General features: G+C 46.6%; 1 protein-coding gene across 1 annotated transcript in view; it reads left to right on the top strand.

Annotated features, from left to right (window-relative positions):
* The first annotated feature begins 12,575 nt into the window (after positions 1 to 12,575).
* The window catches only part of LPCAT1 (lysophosphatidylcholine acyltransferase 1), a 154,825-nt gene continuing 148,120 nt past the window's right edge, over positions 12,576 to 19,280 (top strand). Inside the window, exon 1 of the mRNA XM_060254342.1 lies at positions 12,576 to 12,935. Within this exon, the coding sequence (XP_060110325.1) occupies positions 12,792 to 12,935 (144 nt within the window). The 5' untranslated portion in view covers positions 12,576 to 12,791. The remainder of the gene's footprint in view (positions 12,936 to 19,280) is intronic.

The following is a 19,280-nucleotide window of genomic DNA, read 5'->3' as shown; positions in this document are numbered from 1 at the left end:
CTGTAACCCAGAAGGAAGCTGCAAAGTCTGGGGCTTCAGAGTCTTGTGGCATCCTCCTGAGTTGTAGCTGTTCTGTAGCCTCGACTGCTGCTTTACGGTGCTTGGGCTTGACACCCCCTCCACCAACACCTCTTTTGCCTGCTGTCCTCCTTTCCTTGGCCTACAGCCATCTTCTGATGGTGGGGATGCCTGGAGCTGGTGCTTCTCCCAGCCAGGCAGATTCCAGTGGCGTAGGCTCAGAGGTTGGGTTTGAGGAAAGGGCTGCTAGCCCAAAGGAGCCCCCGGCTTGACAGGGCTTAGAAGTTGCAGGTGAGTGGCTCTCTACATGGGAAAGCTGTCAGCAGTGCAGAGGTGTGAGGGGAGTACCTGGTGCAGGACCAAGATGGGGCATGGCTATGGTCAAGCAGCCAGGAACCTGTCCCAGAGAGACCAGACCACACTGTCACATCTGTCATCTGCTGGAAGCAGAAAAATTAGACAAGTGACAGAACAAAAGACATGAATATACTTGCCGTGATGATTCCTTCTTGGTGGCACTAGAGTGGAACCGTCCTTACTCCAAAGATAACCGCTCCTCTTCTCTAAGGACACAGCCAGCCAAACATGTGATCCCAAAGGGGAGGGGCTTTTCCCTTGACTTCCCAGTCGTCTCCAAGCCTCACCTCCCACCATAACTATGTACAAACAAGGAAAGAAAAAATACTTTCCCCCCTCCCAATAAACCTTAAACTGCAGTAACCAGTCTCCCAGAACTGACTTAAATCTGCAGATAAGAAAAAACAGAAATCTACACTAACAAAGCAACAATACTCCTATTATCAAAATTTCCTTGCAACTGAGATAGAAAAAAGAGAACTTCAGCCATCATCTACATTTGGAAGCTGCTATAACTCCCACCCTAGTACCACCAAGAAGGAAGCGTCACTATAAGCGTATTCAAATCTTCTGTTCTCCGTTGGTTCTGGGACTGGGACAATCCTTACTCCTGGGACATTAAAAAAAAAAAAAGGCAGTATAGTCCAGGGCAGGAACAGCAGCTTCCACCTTTAGCTGGTGTGCTGCAAAACCCATCTGCCAAAGACTGTCTCAGCTGAGGCCCATTTATAAATACAATTGTGTCTTGTGAAAGAATGCATTTCCATATGGCTGCCCTACAAATGACTTCCACTGATGGAAAAGATCTGTAAACTGCTGATAGAGATGCCCTTCTCAGAGAAGGGTAGGAACCATTTCCCTTAGCCTTGGATGCTTCCATTATACAGCCTCTCAACCACCAGCTTAAGCTGGATGTTGCTATCTGTTTGCCCAGGACCTATTTTTAAAAGGAAACAAACAAGACATCAGTCTTAAGTATTGCTTAATCCTGTCCTCCCCAAAAGCTAAGAGCCCTGTGCACATCCAGGCAGTGCCATTCACTTTCCTTATCATGCTTTGGGATGGCACAAAAGGAAGGCAGAAAAATTACCTGAGATCTGTGAATGAGGGAGGTTAACTTATTTATTTATTTATTTATTTAGGATTTATATCCCGCCCTTCCCACAAGTGGCTCAGGGCGGTATGAACTTGAGGTATGAACACTGGGTCAGGGCATAAAACTACTTTGACGCTGGAAAAGACACATGTCAATGGGCAAAGCCCTCAGTTCTGAGACCCTCGTAGGCAATGTTATGCCTAGGGTTGCCAAGTCCAATTCAAGAAATATCTGGGGACTTTGGGGGTGGAGCCAGGAGTCTTTGGGGGTGGAGCCAGGAGACATTGGGGCCAGAGCCAGGAGCAAGGGTGTGATAAGCAAAATTGAACTCCAACGGGAGTTCTGGCCATCACATTTAAAGGGACAGCACACCTTTTAAAATGCCTTCCTTCCATAGAAAATAATGAAAGATAGGGGCACCTTCTTTTGTGGCTCGTAGAATTGGACCCCCTGGTCCAATCCTTTTGAAACTTGGGGGGTATTTTGGGGAGAGGCACTAGATGCTATACTGAAAATTTGGCATCTCTACCTCAGAAAGCAGCCCCCCCCCCCAGAGCCCCTGATACCCGCAGATCAATTCCCCATCATTCCCTATGGGAATTGTTCATGGAGGTGCATAATGGCTGTGGGGGTGGGGATCCCCCGCTGGGACCTGGGGATTGGGAAGCCTAGTTATGCCTACTAAGAAAATCATCTTAAGATTTTCATATCACAGGAAGCCACATTCTCAAATGGTTTCTTCCACAGAGCCTTCAGAACCACATTAATGTTCCAAGTGGAAGCCTATGTGCCTGCGGTGGATTAAGAAGAGCCACCCCTTTTAGAAATCTCTTAACATGAGGGCATAAAGACAAGGATTTACCCCTTTTTGTCCCCCTGAGAGTGGAAATGGCAGCTGTTTGTCTCCTCAGCGTGCTCCTGCTGAGGCCTTTATTTAAACCTTACCTGGGCCAAGTAAAGGATCAAGCTCCTTGTCCATGCAGCAGGACCTGAAAACTTTCCAGGTGTTATTGTATAGTGGAGTTTCTCCATGAAGCTATCATGATATTTACTACCCCTTGCTGATACCCTGTGGTAGCTAAACCTCCAGGCAGTAAGGCTGAGCAACTTTGGCTGAGGATGACAGTGTGACCCTTGTAACAGCAGATCCTCCTTCAGAAGGAGTCTCCAGGACTCCCCCATTGAGAGTCTTTTCATATCCTGAAACCAAGCCCCTTTGGGCCACTACCACAATCTCTGCCTCCTGCTCTATGATCTTTTGAACCAGGCATTGTAGAATTTCGAATGGAGGAAAGGCATACAGAAGTCCTTTTGGCCAATCTTTGCTCAGAGCATCTGTGCCTCTTGCCAGAGGGTGGAAAGAGAAACAAGATTTGCTGTAATAGCATCTAAAGAACTTAATTTGTTGAAATCATTATGTGCTATTAAAAGTGTATTATTTTCAAACTGCATATATAGTATAGTCAAGTTTTTGCCATTAAAGTAGAATATATTGGGGTACTATAGCCAATTCAAAACAGGCAATATGTTCTACATATTCCACATTATAGTCTGCATGTACAAACATTAAGAACATAACATAAGGACATAAGAGAAGCCATGTTAGATCAGGCCAATGGCCCATCCAGTCCAACATTCTGTGTCACACAGCGTATATATATATATATATATATATATATATATATATATATATATATATATATATATATATATACACACACACACACACACTGTGGCTAATAGCCACTGATGGACCTCTGCTCCATATTTTTATCTAACCCCCTCTTGAAGGTGGCCATGCTTGTGGCCGCCACCACCTCCTGTGGCAGTGAATTCCACATGTTAATCACCCTTTGGGTGAAGAAGTACTTCCTTTTATCCGTTTTAACCTGTCTGCTCAGCAATTTTATCGAATGCCCACGAGTTCTTGTATTGTGAGAAAGGGAGAAAAGTACTTCTTTCTCTACTTTCTCCATCCCATGCATTATCTTGTAAACCTCTATCATGTCACCCCTCAGTCGACGTTTCTCCAAGCTAAAGAGCCCTAAGCGTTTCAACCTTTCTTCATAGGGAAGGTGTTCCAGCCCTTTAATCATTCTAGTTGCCCTTTTCTGAACTTTCTCCAATGCTATAATATCCTTTTTGAGGTGCGGCGACCAGAACTGCACACAGTACTCCAAATGTCAACATTGTCAACAAGCTCTACAAATAGCGAATAATCCTAGTCATTCATACAAAACAGACAATATATTCACAGTGTTCACGCAAGAATTCTTATATACATATACATCTTGTTCTGATAACTCTTCCTTAGTGAACTATGAAAAAGAAAAAAGAAAACTATGAACTATAGAGAGCTACCTGGATTTTTAACAAAAAATAATCTATTTTACTTCACTGGGATGAAACCGATACAACCTAGTTGCCAATAGAGTATTACAGATCGATTTTCTGCCTGCAAAACATAGCCAGATTTAATAAAAACCCTTCAACTATTTTTTGGTTCCAAACATCCCTCTGGACTCACCTCAATTTAATTGCAAATTAATTTCCAAAAGGGCACCACCAAAACTCTGCTTCATGGAGACTAAAGCATACAACTTCCAATGTGGTGTAGCCCCATGAAGAGGCTAACCACCAGGTGGCTTTAATAGATCATACCACCCAACATCAAATCCATCTTAAAGTCACAGTGTATGCCTAAATGCTGTAAAAATACCTATTTTTTTCCTGTAGAAAGTAGGAATATTCAGTGGACTGCTTCAAGCTGTATGGTGCTTGTGCTTTTAAGCAGAATGTCCAGTATGTTTCCCGATGGAGTAAGGATCTTTCATCCTGTCTGCCATACGGTGTCGGTGGAGCTTCTTCTGAATAACAAAACAAAAGGCATCCCAATTACGATTTTTTTGTTTAAAATGCTGTACCTTAGGTGCTTCAAAATTATGATTTTAACTCTTGACTAATCAGAAGTCTAGAGAGTTCCACATGCCTTTTCTTATATTCCATTGAATAAATTATAGATTTAGTTGAACAATTACTGTATGTCTGAAATTTCATCTTAAAGTTAATATCAGGAAATTAGTAACCCATACTTGGGGGCAACTGAAACACCTCCCCGCAGCAAAAATGGCCCGCCGGCCACCACCGCTTTCAATGAGCACAAGCTATTGGAACATGCAGACAGGCCTCTGAGAGATCAATGGCCGCCATGTAGTCTCCCTGTTGAATTGCAGCTACTATGCACTTCAACATCTCCATTCTGAATTTTTTGGGTTACTTCCTTCTTGTTTGCCCATTTTAAGTCCAGAATAGCTCTGACATCCCCATTTTTCTTTGGAACAAGAGCAACAGCCGTTATTGGCATAACAGCATAAACATGCAGAATCAGCAAGGAGGAAAACACCCATTACCTCAGCATTTGAAACATTCCTGTCATCTTAATTTAATTTAATTTAATTTAATTTTTGGATTTATATCCTGCCCTATTCTGCGAGTGGGCTAAGGGCAGCTTAGAAGCACAGCACAAAAATTTAGCCTGTCTCAGTGATCTCAGGACTATGAGTGGAGGAGTGACTGAAGACCATCACCGGAACCGGAACCACCAGCTTGTTATTTCATTCATTTAGTTATTTCTCACTTACCTCTAAAGAAGAGGTGGAACAAATAAATATTCCGTAGCTAGTCAAGCCCAGGATGTTTGGGGAAGGAACCAGGTTTGCTATTTCAATCTTAAACCGACCCTTCTCCCCTGTAAACCAGGATGAACCTGCATCTCTCAGGCCTTAGAACAATCAGCCTCCCAGAGCCAGAACACAGCCTATGTAGATTCTGTCAGGCACTACCTCCTTACTGGGTTATGAGTGGATAATAGGATGAGTCTTACAGCCATCAGATTGTCCTTCATGATTTGAAGAAGAGGATCAAAGCAAACAGCATGAATATCACAGTAAAATGTACAGTACAGAAGAACATGTTCAGTACTCTCATCCCTCAAACCACAAACACAAAACCTGTTGGAGTATGGGATTTTCTTAAACCTCCTGTATAATACAACAGAAGGAAGGACATTAAAACAAGATAACACAAAGGCTCGATGAAGGCTAGGGGAAGTCATGCAAGACAGTATCTACTGTGCCAAGCTGCCACTAGAGGAGATCCCCCACCTCAAAGGGGAGCATCTGTCAGAGGCCAGGCTTCTGAGTTCTTGTATCTTGCATCTCAGATGCAGTCCTCTTGGGGAGGAAGACGGGCAGCCCAATCCAGACATACATGGTGGCTGGTCATGGTGTAACTGCCGCACTGCTAGTAGACTTCCTGAGGACTTCCGCATGCTGGAGCATGGGGAGGGGAGAGGCATAGCTTGCCGTGAGGGAGACGGTCACCATGGTAACGCCACTGACGTAAGTACGCAAGGGAGGCGGAGGCAGCCAGAGGGGAGGGCCAGCCCACCCCCTCCCATTGGCCAGTTCTGGTGCATGTGCTGCGGCTCATGACAATCAGGGATGGGGAGAGGCGGTCCTGGAGAGTCTGACAGCCATCCCCAAACAGAGAACGGAGCCAATGATGGGCAGACCATCAAAGGCAAAGGAGAGACGTCCCACCAACACGGGGAGGGAACAGGAGTGAGGCTGGGCACGAGAAGCCTGGCTGGGGGTGGGGTGGGGGCAGGACAGGCCTCCACAGGACCACAGAGAGGCCATCAGTCCCCTCACACCCTCCCACTGTCAGAGACTCTGCCAATGGCAGGCAGATGGGCAGAGGCACGCACAGACACGTAGGAAGTACCAAGTGTAGAAGCTCACTGTCATAGACAGCGGCTGGAATGTGTGTCTGGGAGTGAGCGGGTAGGCCATCAGCCCGGGCAGGCTGAGGGGTGGCACCCCTCCTCCCTGTCCAGCCACGTGGGAGCAGCATGGCGGCTCCCCCCACCCCAAGAACCAAATCTGCCCACCCTCTCAGGCATTCCCTCAGAGAGGCCACTGACAGAGTGCCCAAGGAACGTGCAGCAGATGCCAAGCAGGAGAAACAACAGAGGGCACAGCTCAGACTTTATTTTTCCAGAACAGAGTGCAACGGTTGCCCTGGTGCACACTGGGCAGTCTCGCCATGGGCGGGGCTCCATTCAGAGCGGCGGGGAGAAACAGCTGAGGGAGTGGAGGGGGGATGGAGCGACACACGCAGAAGCCTGTCTTGGATTCTCACCTGCAAAACAGAGACAGAGATTAAGCACCTCCAGGGGCGGCAGCTGGAGAAGCAGGCTGCATTTCAGCTGGGCACTGTCTTAAAGGGACAGTCTCTGACCCACCTCCCCACATCGGGGCGGCTGCCACACACACACACACACTCTGCCCTGACAGGTATTGGGAACACGGCAGAGGACAGACCGAGGGAAGGGAGCAGGCAGCAGCACAGGAGAGCAAGGTCAGCAAATGCCCCCTGCCGGAGCCCACTGCCTGGTTCAAGTGCAAGAGACGCTCGCACACCACCCGGTCTAGAGTGAGGGGGGGAGGACAGCGGGGGCGCACAGTTGAACTTTCCCAGCCATGGGCGGCAGTCCTCGCATACAGAGCCTCCGGGAGCTGGGAACCTGTGGAGACCTGGAAACAAGAGCCGTTAGCCCCAGGGGAGAGACCTCGCTCTCCCCCTTGCAAGTCAAAGATACTGTCAAAGCAAGTGCGCAGTGAAAACCAACGTGCCTGCCTGTCCCTCGCTTTAAGTCCACATGGAGGGGAGCTCACCAGCAGAATTCCTCGCCATCCGCGTCTGTCCGTAACAACTGAGTTGCGGGAGGTCAGAGCGGAAGTATTTCTAAGAGGCGGGGCCCACTGATTGGCTGCTGGGGAGGGGGCTCACCAGCCTGGGGCGCGAGGGGATTGGTGAGGCAATTACACCACTCCCTAAGGGGTTTGCAAGCTCCCGCAGAGGCGGTGGCCTTTGTTTTCGGTTTCAGTGAATGCCTATGGGGCACGCCACTATTTTTGCAGACATAACTTTGCGCCTTGGGGGGGGGCATGTCATAGCCCAAGCTACTCAGGGAGCCGCCTAAGCCTGGCCATGTCCCCAACTCCACCCCCTCCTGCGCCTGAGCACCATGCTCCACCTCACCTTCGCCAACGCTTGGGCGCAGCCCTCAGGCGACGCTGCTCTTGGGCGAAGTGGTGCTGGGGTGGCCCCACACACACATAACTCCCCTCCGCTGTGGCAGCACCAGCCGTACGTGGGCACAGCTGGTACTTGCACCTGCGTAGTGGATCATCTGTTCCCAGAGGACTTTCCACCCCCCTCCCTTAGGATTGTGCTGTAAATAATCAACAATGGACCCAATTATTGATAATTTTTTTTCTGTATCAGGTAGGCATGCAGATAATTGGGATTCAGATAGCATGTGTGCAGTGAGACTATTGGGGCTACTCCTAACCAAAATTTGATTGTTATAATCTAGGTTTTTATCTCTTGGAGTCATGAGGTAAGTGTTGAAATTCTATGGAGTAACGGTTGGTGACAATGCTCAGAACTCACTGATCTGAGATCATCTTGAACCACTGATGTGAAAACCTTTGTAAGCACGCTCCAATCCCAAAGATGTTGGATTGGTGGCATATGCTTGACTTTTTCTTCTGGTTCTTGTTTGTCTGACTACGTTTGTTGAAAAAGGAAGATGATCAGGCTGGCTTGGCTTGGATAAGTGATTTAAAGAGACTAATGCCTTCTCCGCACTTGCTGACAGAGTGCTGGGGGCTTGGAGAGCCACACAATATGTGTGAAAGAGCCAACTGCAGCTCCTGAGCTACAGTTTGGCAACCGTGTCCTAGATCCTTCTCTGCAGTCCCTTCTGAAGTTCCAAAAGGACTAGAAATGTTTCCCAGGTTTATTATCTCTTTTCTTAGAAGGCAAAACTTTTTTCTTTTATAAGATAACTTTCTAGTCCAGTGCCAAAGAAATGTGTGCTGTTGAAGGAAACTGATGCCACTCATGCCCTGCCATAGGGATCAGCGACCCAGTTACACAGTCATGTCTTCTGCCTAGTAATCACACTTGAAGCCATTGCATGGGCTGATCGTTGCACCTTGGCCGAGGAAGCATCAGACATGAAAGCTGTGGCCAGGGCAATATTTCAAAGCTCATCTTTGATTTCTTTAGGAATTCCACTTTCTGCTTTTGCTGGATCTGAAGACCAGGCATAGGCTACTCTGGAGAAGAGAGAACCTGTGACAGAAGTTCTAAGGGCATTCGAGGAAGCCTCAAAATCTCTTTTCAGTGCCTGTTCTATTTGTCTGTCACTGATTTCTTTAGGTAAACCCTCTGCATTCATAGGAAGAATTGATGTGGAGGCCAAGCAGTTTATAAGATCTCCTACCACTGGCAGCTTGATTTTGTGAGAAGCCTCAGGAATGAGAGAATAAAATGTGTTAAATATTGGGTGATTTGATTTAGGTTCTGCTGAATGTTTTCAATCGACTTTCATGACTTCATAGAAACCTGCTGGTAGTGGCACTAAAGTAGACTTAAACCCAGATTTTGGGCAAGTTTTCTCAGAACATCTTGGAAATTCAATGACTTCAATGTCCTATTCCTAGGAAAATTCTAATGTTCTCAGAACCTCTGGCAAAAGTCTATGACCGATTTCGCACTCACGTTCCTCTTCTCCGCGCAGCATCCTTCGGACTTCCCACTATCTGCTCCGGAGCTGCAGCAAACATCACGGGTTTTGCATGGCAAACGGAAACTGGTTTTTAGTGGTTTCCATTTGCCATGTGAAAACTGCAATGTTTGCTGCAGCTCTGGAGCAGATAGTGGGAAATTCGAAGGATGCTGTGCGGAGAAGGGGAATGTGACAGCGGAGTAAGCTGAGTGTAAAATCGGTCTATGATAAAGGTCCTGCAGAAAAAAGCCTTGTCTGGGATCGGGACAGTTTCTGTCTCTTCATCTGAAAGTTCACCCTTTTTTGGGATGATGACGATTCCAAGGAATCTGAAGCTCCTTCCTGATCACTGATGAGAGAGCTATGGGCTCTGTGATTTTTCTTGAATTTTTTGGGCTTCATAGGAGAAGGAGCCCTTTTGGTGTCCCTTAGCCTTACTACTGTAGTCTTCGCCTGGGATCACAGAGCTGAAGAGCTCTACCCCTCTCCATTGTAGAAGTGGATGCCTCAGCTTGAAGCTCCTTAACTCTGAAAATTCTTTTCTAATTTCTGATTTTAGCCACAAAATAAAATTAGATTTTGCACCCTCCCCCACGAGAACTAGGGTCTGGCAGTATGAGTGGGTGTCATTAGCAATGGGAGAATTCGGGAAGCCAAACTCACAGGCAGAACTGTCCATAGCAAGGAAGCCCGAAGAAGCTGCCCTCTTAGGAGTTACTGGAATTGAAAGTAAAGGGTATAAGAGACAGGCCTCCTGAAATGGCCTCCTTTCCCATCTTTTAACCAGCCACACACACATTTGGCAGTGCAGTGGTTTCAAAGAACCCCTCCTACCCACAAGGAAGACCACAAGCAGAGCTGCTTTCCAGGCTGCTCCCACGGAACCCCCCCAAGGATTACCAGCACCAGGAGGAATAATAGCAAACCCACTCCCTTAGGGTCGTATATAGAGTGACACGAGGGCTAGCCCCCAGAAGGATTCACTCCTACCATGACTCAGGAGGGAGAATAAAAACAGCGGCCTGAAAGCCCATAGTCCGTTTGTTCCCCACCCACCACTGAGGCATCTCTGCCAGCAAATGAAGTGGGCACTCAGGCACAGCTGTTAAGAAACATGCCTGCTTCTCCTCGGGGCTCTGCTGACTCCACCACTTTACCTCCTCTGAGAAGGAGGAGCCCAGAATGTCAATAAGCCTTGAGGCCAATGGTCTCTGCAGGAGTTGGTGATGGCCTGGAACGACCCAGGAATGACTGGAGGCCCCAGATCTTTGGCTGCTTGGTGCATCATCCTTCCCCTAGAAAAGGATTGCATCCCTCCTAGGGATCTTTTTACTACTGTAGTCTTCGCCTGGGATCACAGAGCTGAAGAGCTCTAGCTGACATGTCCCTGTGGAAAAACTGGGAAGTCAAAGGACAAGCCCCTCCCCTCTGGGATCACATGACTAGCTGGTCCTGTCTTTGGAGAGGAGGAGCGGTTATCCCAGGAGTAAGGACTGTACCACTCCTAGCACCACCAGAGAAAGGGCCTCTCCCCCCCGCCCCTGCCCTGCGCTTCCATGTTATGCAAAAGTAGCCAGCCACTTTCTCCAGCACCATGCAGTGTATGTATATATATATATATACACACACTGTGGCTAATAGTTACTGCTGGACCTCTGCTCCATATTTTTATCTAAACCCCTCTTGAAGGTGGCCATGCTTGTGGCCACCGCCACCTCCTGTGGCAGTGAATTCCACATGTTAATCACCCTTTGGGTGAAGAAGTACTTCCTTTTATCCGTTTTGCCTCATGCACCAGCTTGCCTCATGCACCAGCAAGGCTTGGCTATACACTGTCCTTGAGTTCTCCAGCAAGGTGGGTAGGTGCCATGGGTTTGCCAAATCAAACCAGCCTGAACAGGGGTGAGGACAAGGGTGGTGATCTAGAAACCCCGGAAGCAGAGCACTGTCCACAACCCAGTGATGAGGAAGGGGTTGTGGAGGTCACTGTTGCTCAGAAGTAAATGTACCTGCAACTCAGATTCAAATCTCTGGTGACACCTCCTGGATTACTTTGCCCCCTCTCTCCAGAGCCGCAAGAATGCTGGTGGCAAAGGACACAGGTGGAGCTACAGGAATGAAGGTTCTGTCTTCTGACACTGAAAACGCAGTTTTAAAGGTGTTTGCAGAACTTTCAAACTTCGCTAAAAAGAAGAGTTGGGGGATTTGTTTTAATTGCAGATCCATGAAGCATGATCCAACTTGATGACAGGTAGTCTGTTTAATATAGTCGAGCGATTGCTGTTGAAAAGGCAACCACAAAAAGTTTTTCTTTCACTCAGCTCTGATGACTGCTGAAATAAAGTGAGTTCAGCCAGCTCTGAATCAACCAAGTACACTTTATTGCAAAAAGAAAGTCACAGAGGAACACCGGTAAAACTGCAACTATAGACAATCTGGCCATGGTTAACTGTGCCCCCCCACCCCCAGGAGGCAACAGTTACTCCTATTGACTCACTCCAGAATCCTTCATTTGCATCTCTTTGTTACAAATTGTTGCATGCCTAGCATCCTGATTGGTCAGTCTTCCTGGCTTCAGGATCCTGGTTTGCAAGGAGTGCCTATCTCAAGCTCAGGCAACAAGAACCCAGTAAAACACAATACATAACACCTGCCATGCAGCAATATGGAATGTTATTTCTGATCAGGAAGTCGAAATGGTGTGATGAACAACCACATATTTTTGAGCGTATCTTTATTTCCATCACTATTTCATGTCCTCCTCTCACTGCAAATGATATAACATCAGCAATGTTTTATATAGTTAGCTGTGATCTAAAACTGATTAATAAAGAAAAAATGTAATGTAGCAAGTTGTCATTAAACTTCCCATGGTGGAGTTAATAAAAACTTATTGTGTCCAGTATTTTTGTTGAAACCATCTGGGAACTTGGCATCTGGAGACATGTTGCCACTGTATATACCGCAGCAGGATTTTCAGAAGGTAGTAAAGATATTATTTATTTATTGCTTTGCATTTCCATCCTGCCCTTCCCAAAATTCTTGAGTAGTTCCAACTGCCTTATGCCTTTGTAACAAAGGGTGAGGGAGAAGGTGCTCTAAATTATGTGTGTGTGTTATTCCATTTATGCCTGTATTGCTTTAGTGTTTTGTATATCTTTATTTCACTTGACTTATTTTAGAGCCTACTGTGTGATCTGGCCCGCTTGCAGGAAGGGCAGAATATAAATGTACATAAAGTACTGGCGCGCTGCGCATCTCCGGGGCCACGTTCGTCCTCGCCGAAGGGGACAGGTGCTCCGGAGGGGGAGGGGCAGCAGGCGCCTGTTCGCGGCTCCCCATTGGCTGGCCGGCAGGCAGCGTCCCTCCCCCCCCCCCCCGTGTGCTGCTTGTTTTCCCGCCCTCCCGGTCCAAAGCGCCGCTCTTCCCCTCAGCATCCCGCCGCTCATCACCGAGCCCACCGCGCAGGCGCGCCCTGAGGGCGGGGCTGAAGCGGGCGCCCGGCGGCGTCTGACAGACCGCGCGTCGTCGTCGTCTCCCTCCCTCCCTCCCTCCCTGCCGGCCGAGGAGAGGAGAGCAAGTGGGCGAGCGCGGTGCGGATTTCCTCCTCCGCTCCGCTCCTCCATCACCGCTCCTGCTCGGCCTAGTTAGCGGCAGCGTCGGAATCCCGCCTCGATCATGAGGCTGAAGGGCCGCAGATGCTGCGCCTCGGGCGGAGGCGACGCCGACGGGCAGCGAGGAGGCAGGGCGGAGGAGCGAGGCCCGCCGCTGCGCAGCCCCTTCGTGCACCAGCTGCGCCTCAGCGCCCTGCAGAAAGCCAAGGTGGGCGGGGCCGCGTGCGCGGGGGGGGGAGCGCCCCCTCCCCCTCCCTCCCCCCCCTCCCCCCCGGGCTCCCTTCCCTCTGCGGGGGGGGGGGTCGGGGCCGCCGTTTCGCGAATAGGAAGAAGCAGCCCCCGCCGTGCCGCTTGAGAGAGGGGGAGTCAATCCTTTGGGCTGTTAGATGCGTTTACAAAAGGCTAAGAGTCCGGCTAACACTTCGGAAGGAAAGCGCTGTTAGTCTTCAGAGTGCTGCTGGACTTAATTCTGCAGGCAGGCAGGCAGGCACGGCTACCCATCTTGATCTACTTACCTGATCTTGTGTCTCTGGGTTTTGTGTGCAGCTGTTTACAACATGTCTAGAAGTGACACTTAGTGTCTTAGTGACACTAAGGCTTATTTCAGACTAAGATTCAGCTGATCCCAGGATGACTGACTTCCAAGTAAGTTTCCTTTGCTTTAAGCAGAGAGTGACTAATAACATCAGCTGAAAAACTCTTCCACAGCATGAAACCTTATAGAAAACAACCCACCAACAAGGTTGCTTGCGCCCACGGCATATCACCATCATCACAAAAGTCATATCACAGTATCCTGGAAAAGTATTTCAGGGCTGCTGCACTCAAGATAGTGATCAGTGTGATCCTGAACATGGACCCAAGGAAGCTTCCATGATCATTTCTTATCCTTTTAGGTGTGTGTGAATGATGACAGAGCTCACCCCAGCTTTCCCCCCTATCCCTTGTACTAATGTGTGTGTTTGTGTTCTGCTTCAGTTAGCTGAGAGACCTTGGGTCAGCTGCATTTTTCTGAGTTCTCTCAGCCCTACCCCTTGTACTAATGTGTGTATTTGTGTTCTGGGTCCATTGGTGGACCTCCTGATGGCATCTGGTTCTTTGTGTGACAGAGTGTTGGACTGGATGAGCTTGATCCAACATGGCTTCTCTTATGTTCATTTCTGCTGATTACCCCGCATTGTTCAGGTACAGTGAAGTGGAGCTGGGATTGTTCTCTCAACTTCAAGTCTGGAGTCTGCTTTCAGACTTCCCCAGAGGTCACCCATATCTGTAAGATTTAATAAAGAAAATGTCAGCACAGTATGGTCAAGGAAAAATATGCTTGCCAGAGTTGATGAGACCAGTATTGATCTTATTTAGATCGTGGTCTAGTGTCCAGTTCCCAATAACAGATAGCACAGAATGTTCAGAAAATGGGTATAGTGCTATAGAAGTTACAACAGTGTTCTCTTGGGCCAGTATAACCATGGAAATGCTGCTACTAATAAATTGGTCCAATAAGAAAAACCTCCACTTATTTTATTTTTCACTTTATGGGATAAATATTGTTGAAGTGCCCCATGCAAGGAACTCTGAGATTTCTCTCAGCCTCGCCTACTTCACTGGGCCACTGAGAAGTTTGTGGCCCTGTTGTGGGGAGAGGAAGAGAATTGGAAGCAGTTTTGAGACTTCTTTGTGTAGAGAAAAGCAGCATATAAAACCCAACTGTTTTTTGAATCCCACAAAAGTAGGACTAATTTAAGCAGAGTTAATCACTTTCAAGTTTATTGACTTCAGTGGACCTAGAAGGATGTAACTGTATTTAGGGTGGTACTTATTTTTCAACTATTTGTGGAAGTAATTAATTAATTGGGCATTGTATGAAAAGTCACTTCATTTCTGTTCATCTGCCAATCCATGTTGTCAGGTATACTTTATTTTTATTGTACTGTGGGAGAATTTAAGCAATAGTGCTCTCTTTTTATCCTTAATTAATTCATACCTTGCTTTCCTCTACAATGGGAGGTTTCAGAATGGTGTACATTTCCCTGTTCTCCATTTTATCCTTACAACAATCCTGTATGGAAGGTTAGCTGAATTGCTATTTTAAAATGTGACACAATATTGTTTTCCTTTAATTTATTTATTATTTGGGCTTTTAGGTCGCCCTTTCCTGTAAATAGGACTCAGGATGGTTTACATCAGCATAAAATGCGATAGTCTAAGTTAAATTAAATTAATCAGCATTAAAACACTATACAGTTCAATATAAAAGCAGATCCAAGGTGGCAAATAATTTGAAATGAGATTGAAGCTCCCCAAAGCCTCTAATGGGCAGGTAAGGCAGGGTGGAAAACCTGTTTTGCCAGACTTCTTGCTGTCCCGTCACTGTCCTAAACCAAAGGCCTGGCGGAACATTTCTGCCTTGCAGGGCCTGCGGAAAGGTAATAAATCCTGCCGGGCATGGATGTTCTCCAGGAGAAATTCCCACCAGGCAGGGACGAGGGCTGAGAAGGCCCTGGCTCTGGCTGAAGACAGCTGGATCTCTCTTAGGCCAGGGACCACCAGGAGATTTTTAGTATCTGAGCATTGTGAGAGAGGCGGTCGCAAAAGTATGTTATTGTATTAAAATGTTTAAATCTAGTTGTAAAACAATGTTTTTATTTTTATCTAACCCAAGAGCACAGTGCCATCAAAGGGAAGCTGAGAAGGCCTGTAGCCATGGGGGGCACAGCCTCCCCACCTAACCCCACCCTCGACCTTTATGGCCTCTCCTTTCCCTGTAGCTTTGGCGGCCCCCGCTCTCTCCGCCGCCACTTCTCTGGCGGCCCCCAATCTCCCTGCTGCACTGATGGCCCCTGCTCCCGTCCACACGGCGCCTCCCCCTCCCTTCCAACCCGGTGAAGCGCTGGCTCCTGGGGCTCTTTCAAGGCGTGCCCCCCCCCCCCTCGGCTGATCAGTGGATCGGTGGGAAAAGCTGTGCTGAGGCCAGTGGTTCCTACGCTGGCTTTCTGGCATGCTCAGCAAGTTCAGCGCTGGCTGCCCCAGCACTAAATGTGCCAAGCGCATCGGAAAGCTGACATAGGAACTGCTGGCACCTTGAAAGAGCTCCAGGACCCCGTTCTTCACTGCTTTACCGGGCGAGTGAGTAAATGGGAGGGAGGGGGCCATCAAAGCAGAGGAGAGAGTGGGGGCCACCAGATGGGGGGTCCTCCACCCAAAAAAATTTTCCAACTAAAATTTTCTAACTGTGGGCCTGAAGCTGAGGAAAGATCTTCTAAAGGTTTACAGCTTAGTTCAATCACCCAAGGTATAGGTTGCTACAAATGGAGAACAGGGAGATGTTTCTGTACCAAACATATAATGTCCTTTCGGATGGATGATGAATAAAACCAGTAATCATGTATATGGGAAACTGTTTCAGCTCCCAATTTGGTAATTTGTTAGATCTTGCTTATGAGGGTAAGATCTTGTCTTTTGAGCTTCTTGAAATTTGAGCTTTTTGAAAATTTACTGTTTCTAGCACAATTCCTGCTTATCCAGTGACAAGCTATTAACTCTAAAAGAAAAAAGTATCCTGTCAACCACAGGCCACTATGAAAATGCCAAAATTTATTCTAGAATATGGTTGACATGTTATCAAGATCAGTTTTTAAAACTATGTTTCTTGCTTCCATAATTGTTCAGAGGTGATTTACCTTCAGTTGCCCATTTCTGCTACTTAGAAAGTGTTCTGATTGGATTATTTATCATTTATATTCTTGCCTTTCTTTTTCAAAAGAAAGACTAAAGGTGGCTAATATTGGTAAAAGCAGGCTAGAGGAATGGGCCTTGAGACAGGCTGATGGAAGGAGCCTTTTTTTGTGCCCCTCTCCTTCTTTACAAAGGGTTGTCCTTGATAGGAGTGGAGTGAGAGAGGGGCTGGGGGGCAGTGTGCTAGGCAGGGGTGATAAGAGGGATGTTCTCTTGCCCTTTCCTACCCCAGATTTTTGCATTTGTATTCAGTTGCTCTTGGACTTGGGAACTTCTCTAACATGAGTAAAGTTCCATTTTTCCCATTTGCCTTTTTGTTAAATTATACAGGTTTGGGAAACATTTCAGATTCTAAAGAAGCACTGTAAAGGTTTTAAGACATGCTATGCCTAGAGCTGAAAAAATGCATCAGATGCTTTGGCAGTCAGATGACATGAGCCTGGAATTCTTCCAGCTCTTTTTAAATGTGATTGTAATGATAGGAAATCCACTTGATTGTTGAAATTGTAATTTTTCTTGAGTCTCAGTGGAACCAGTTATCAAATCGCATTGTAGTTGCCCACTTATAATCTCCCGCCCCCATCCCTGGCTCCCAGCTCTATACATTGAGAGTTTATAGAGCAGAGTGGCCAGTGAAAGCTGGAGGTGGTGGCCAAACTATAGAGAAAGTGTCTGTGGGTGAGACAGGGGTTAAGGTGTGATATTCTAGACACTTATGCATGTGGGGTGAAGATTTCAGTAGTTTGGATAGTTGCCATATGTTATTCATCTTAAAAATAGATGTGTTCTTGTGGGCTGAATCATTTTAGTTCATAATAATCTTGTGATCAAGATATGTTTCATTTGTGGTTGCCAGCTGATGAATTCTCAGCAGACAGGAAAAGTAATTATTAGCTTCCAGATGTGTTTGGGGTACGATCTAAACCGGGGCGTCAAACTCATTTGCTACAAGGGCCGGATCTGACATAAATTAGACCTTGTTGGGCTGGGCCATGTTTGTCATAAACTGTAATGCCACGTAGCAAAGTTATAAACTTTATAAAGGACACAGACAAACAAAATTAAAGATTTTTTCAAAATTTAAAATATACTTTAAAAGATTAGCATTCTTGCAATATTTTGTTAACAGTTTCTGATAACTGACACCACTTACTCTGAATTATTGGATCAAAATCTGGAGACAATTTCTAATCTGGAGCGATCTTGAGTATGCTGCTCAGGTGTTGTAAAGATGTGTGTCTGTAAGTTGCAAACCTGTTTTTCATTTGACAGTTATTACAGAAATCTCATGGTCAATGCTTTGAGCCTAAGACCCAGGGGAAAACATGAAATGGCTGAGCATTGTAAGCTTTTGTTGCCTCATGTGCTAGTCAGCCAATGGAGAAAATAGAGCCTTTGCTCTGTAGCTTAATTGAGCAGGTCTGCCAAAGCAAGCTGTGATGCAGAAGGAAGCAAGAGAGAGAGAAGGAAACAGATGACAGTGAGTTGCTCGTTGGCCGAATAGGAGCTCTCTGGGGGCGTGATTCTGCTCTCAGGCCACATGTTTGACACCCCTGATCTAAACAGAGTTGTGAGTTCTGTTGATTTCAGGGGAAGAGTTAAACTGTATGCTTAACTAAAGATCTTAGTTTCAACTGGTTGCTGAATTATGCCTATATTATTTACATATTATTCTCATTTCTCCTTCATTTTATTAATGCACGATCTGTTTTAGAGACAGGCAAAAGGTAGATTCCTGAATATCTTTAGGTTGATGGGATTCTTGAAAAGAATGCTGGATGAAAGTAGATATTCTTTGTTTAAGTTAGCATAAAATTAGTTTGTGCTGTTCTGTAGTTCCTTGGTGCTAGCTTCAAATTTGCAATCTCTAATTCATCCCTCATTGGTAGCTATAGATATGAAGGTTTGTCTCCCCATTTGTTATCTTTTTGGAGGCTTGTTCTACTGACCTGCATTGGTACATGCTCCATAAGTAAAATAAGTCCAAAATAAGTAGCTATTCCTGCCCACAGTTTAATTTTCAAGGCTCTATTTATATATATTAGTATTAATGTGCAGTCTTTTTCCAGCACATGTGCCAGTTTCTCATTGAGTAAAAAAAGGTAAAGGTAATTCCCTGTGCAAGTACCAGTTGTTTTCCACTCTGGGGTGATGTTGCTTTCACAACGTTTTCACAGCAGACTTTTAACGGGGTGATTTGCCATTGCCTTCCCCGGTCATCTACACTCCACCACCACCACCCCACCCCCCAGCAAGCTGGGTACTCCTTTTACCAACCTCGGAAAGATGGAAGGTTGATTCAACCAGGAGCCGGCTACCTGAACCAGCTTTTGCTGGGATCGAACTCAGGTTGTAAGCAGAGGGCTCCGACTGCAGTACTGCAACTTTACCACTCTGCGCCACGGGGCTCTTTCTCATTGAGTACTCCAAATGTAAAACAGAGCTCTTTTGCCAAGTTTTCAGCTGAAGCAGTGGGCGTCACTTGTTACCAGCCTCCCCCCCCCCATTCCATCCCAGTGCTACAAGAGCTGCTGGACCTGGACGATAGGTCACATCTGAGGCAGAATCTGCCATCTTAGTCTTTGTAATTTTAGATTTTATATATTTTAAATTGGTCTTTTACTGTTTTTACTGTTGTCTGTTTTTATGATGTAACCCACCCTGAGCCTGTTCTACGGAAAGGGTGGGCTAAAAATCGAATTTAAAAAAATTATTAAATAGCTTTCTTTTGCCTAGAATATCAGTTGTTTCCAGCCCTGTAGCCAGAAATTTTTTGTGTGTGGGGGGGGGGGGGAGCAGGGGATAAAATTTTGTGTGGGGG

The sequence above is a fragment of the Heteronotia binoei genome, chromosome 14, assembly GCF_032191835.1.
Source record: "Heteronotia binoei isolate CCM8104 ecotype False Entrance Well chromosome 14, APGP_CSIRO_Hbin_v1, whole genome shotgun sequence".
Lineage (NCBI taxonomy): Eukaryota > Metazoa > Chordata > Lepidosauria > Squamata > Gekkonidae > Heteronotia > Heteronotia binoei.
This window is presented reverse-complemented; position numbering and strand designations above follow the sequence as displayed.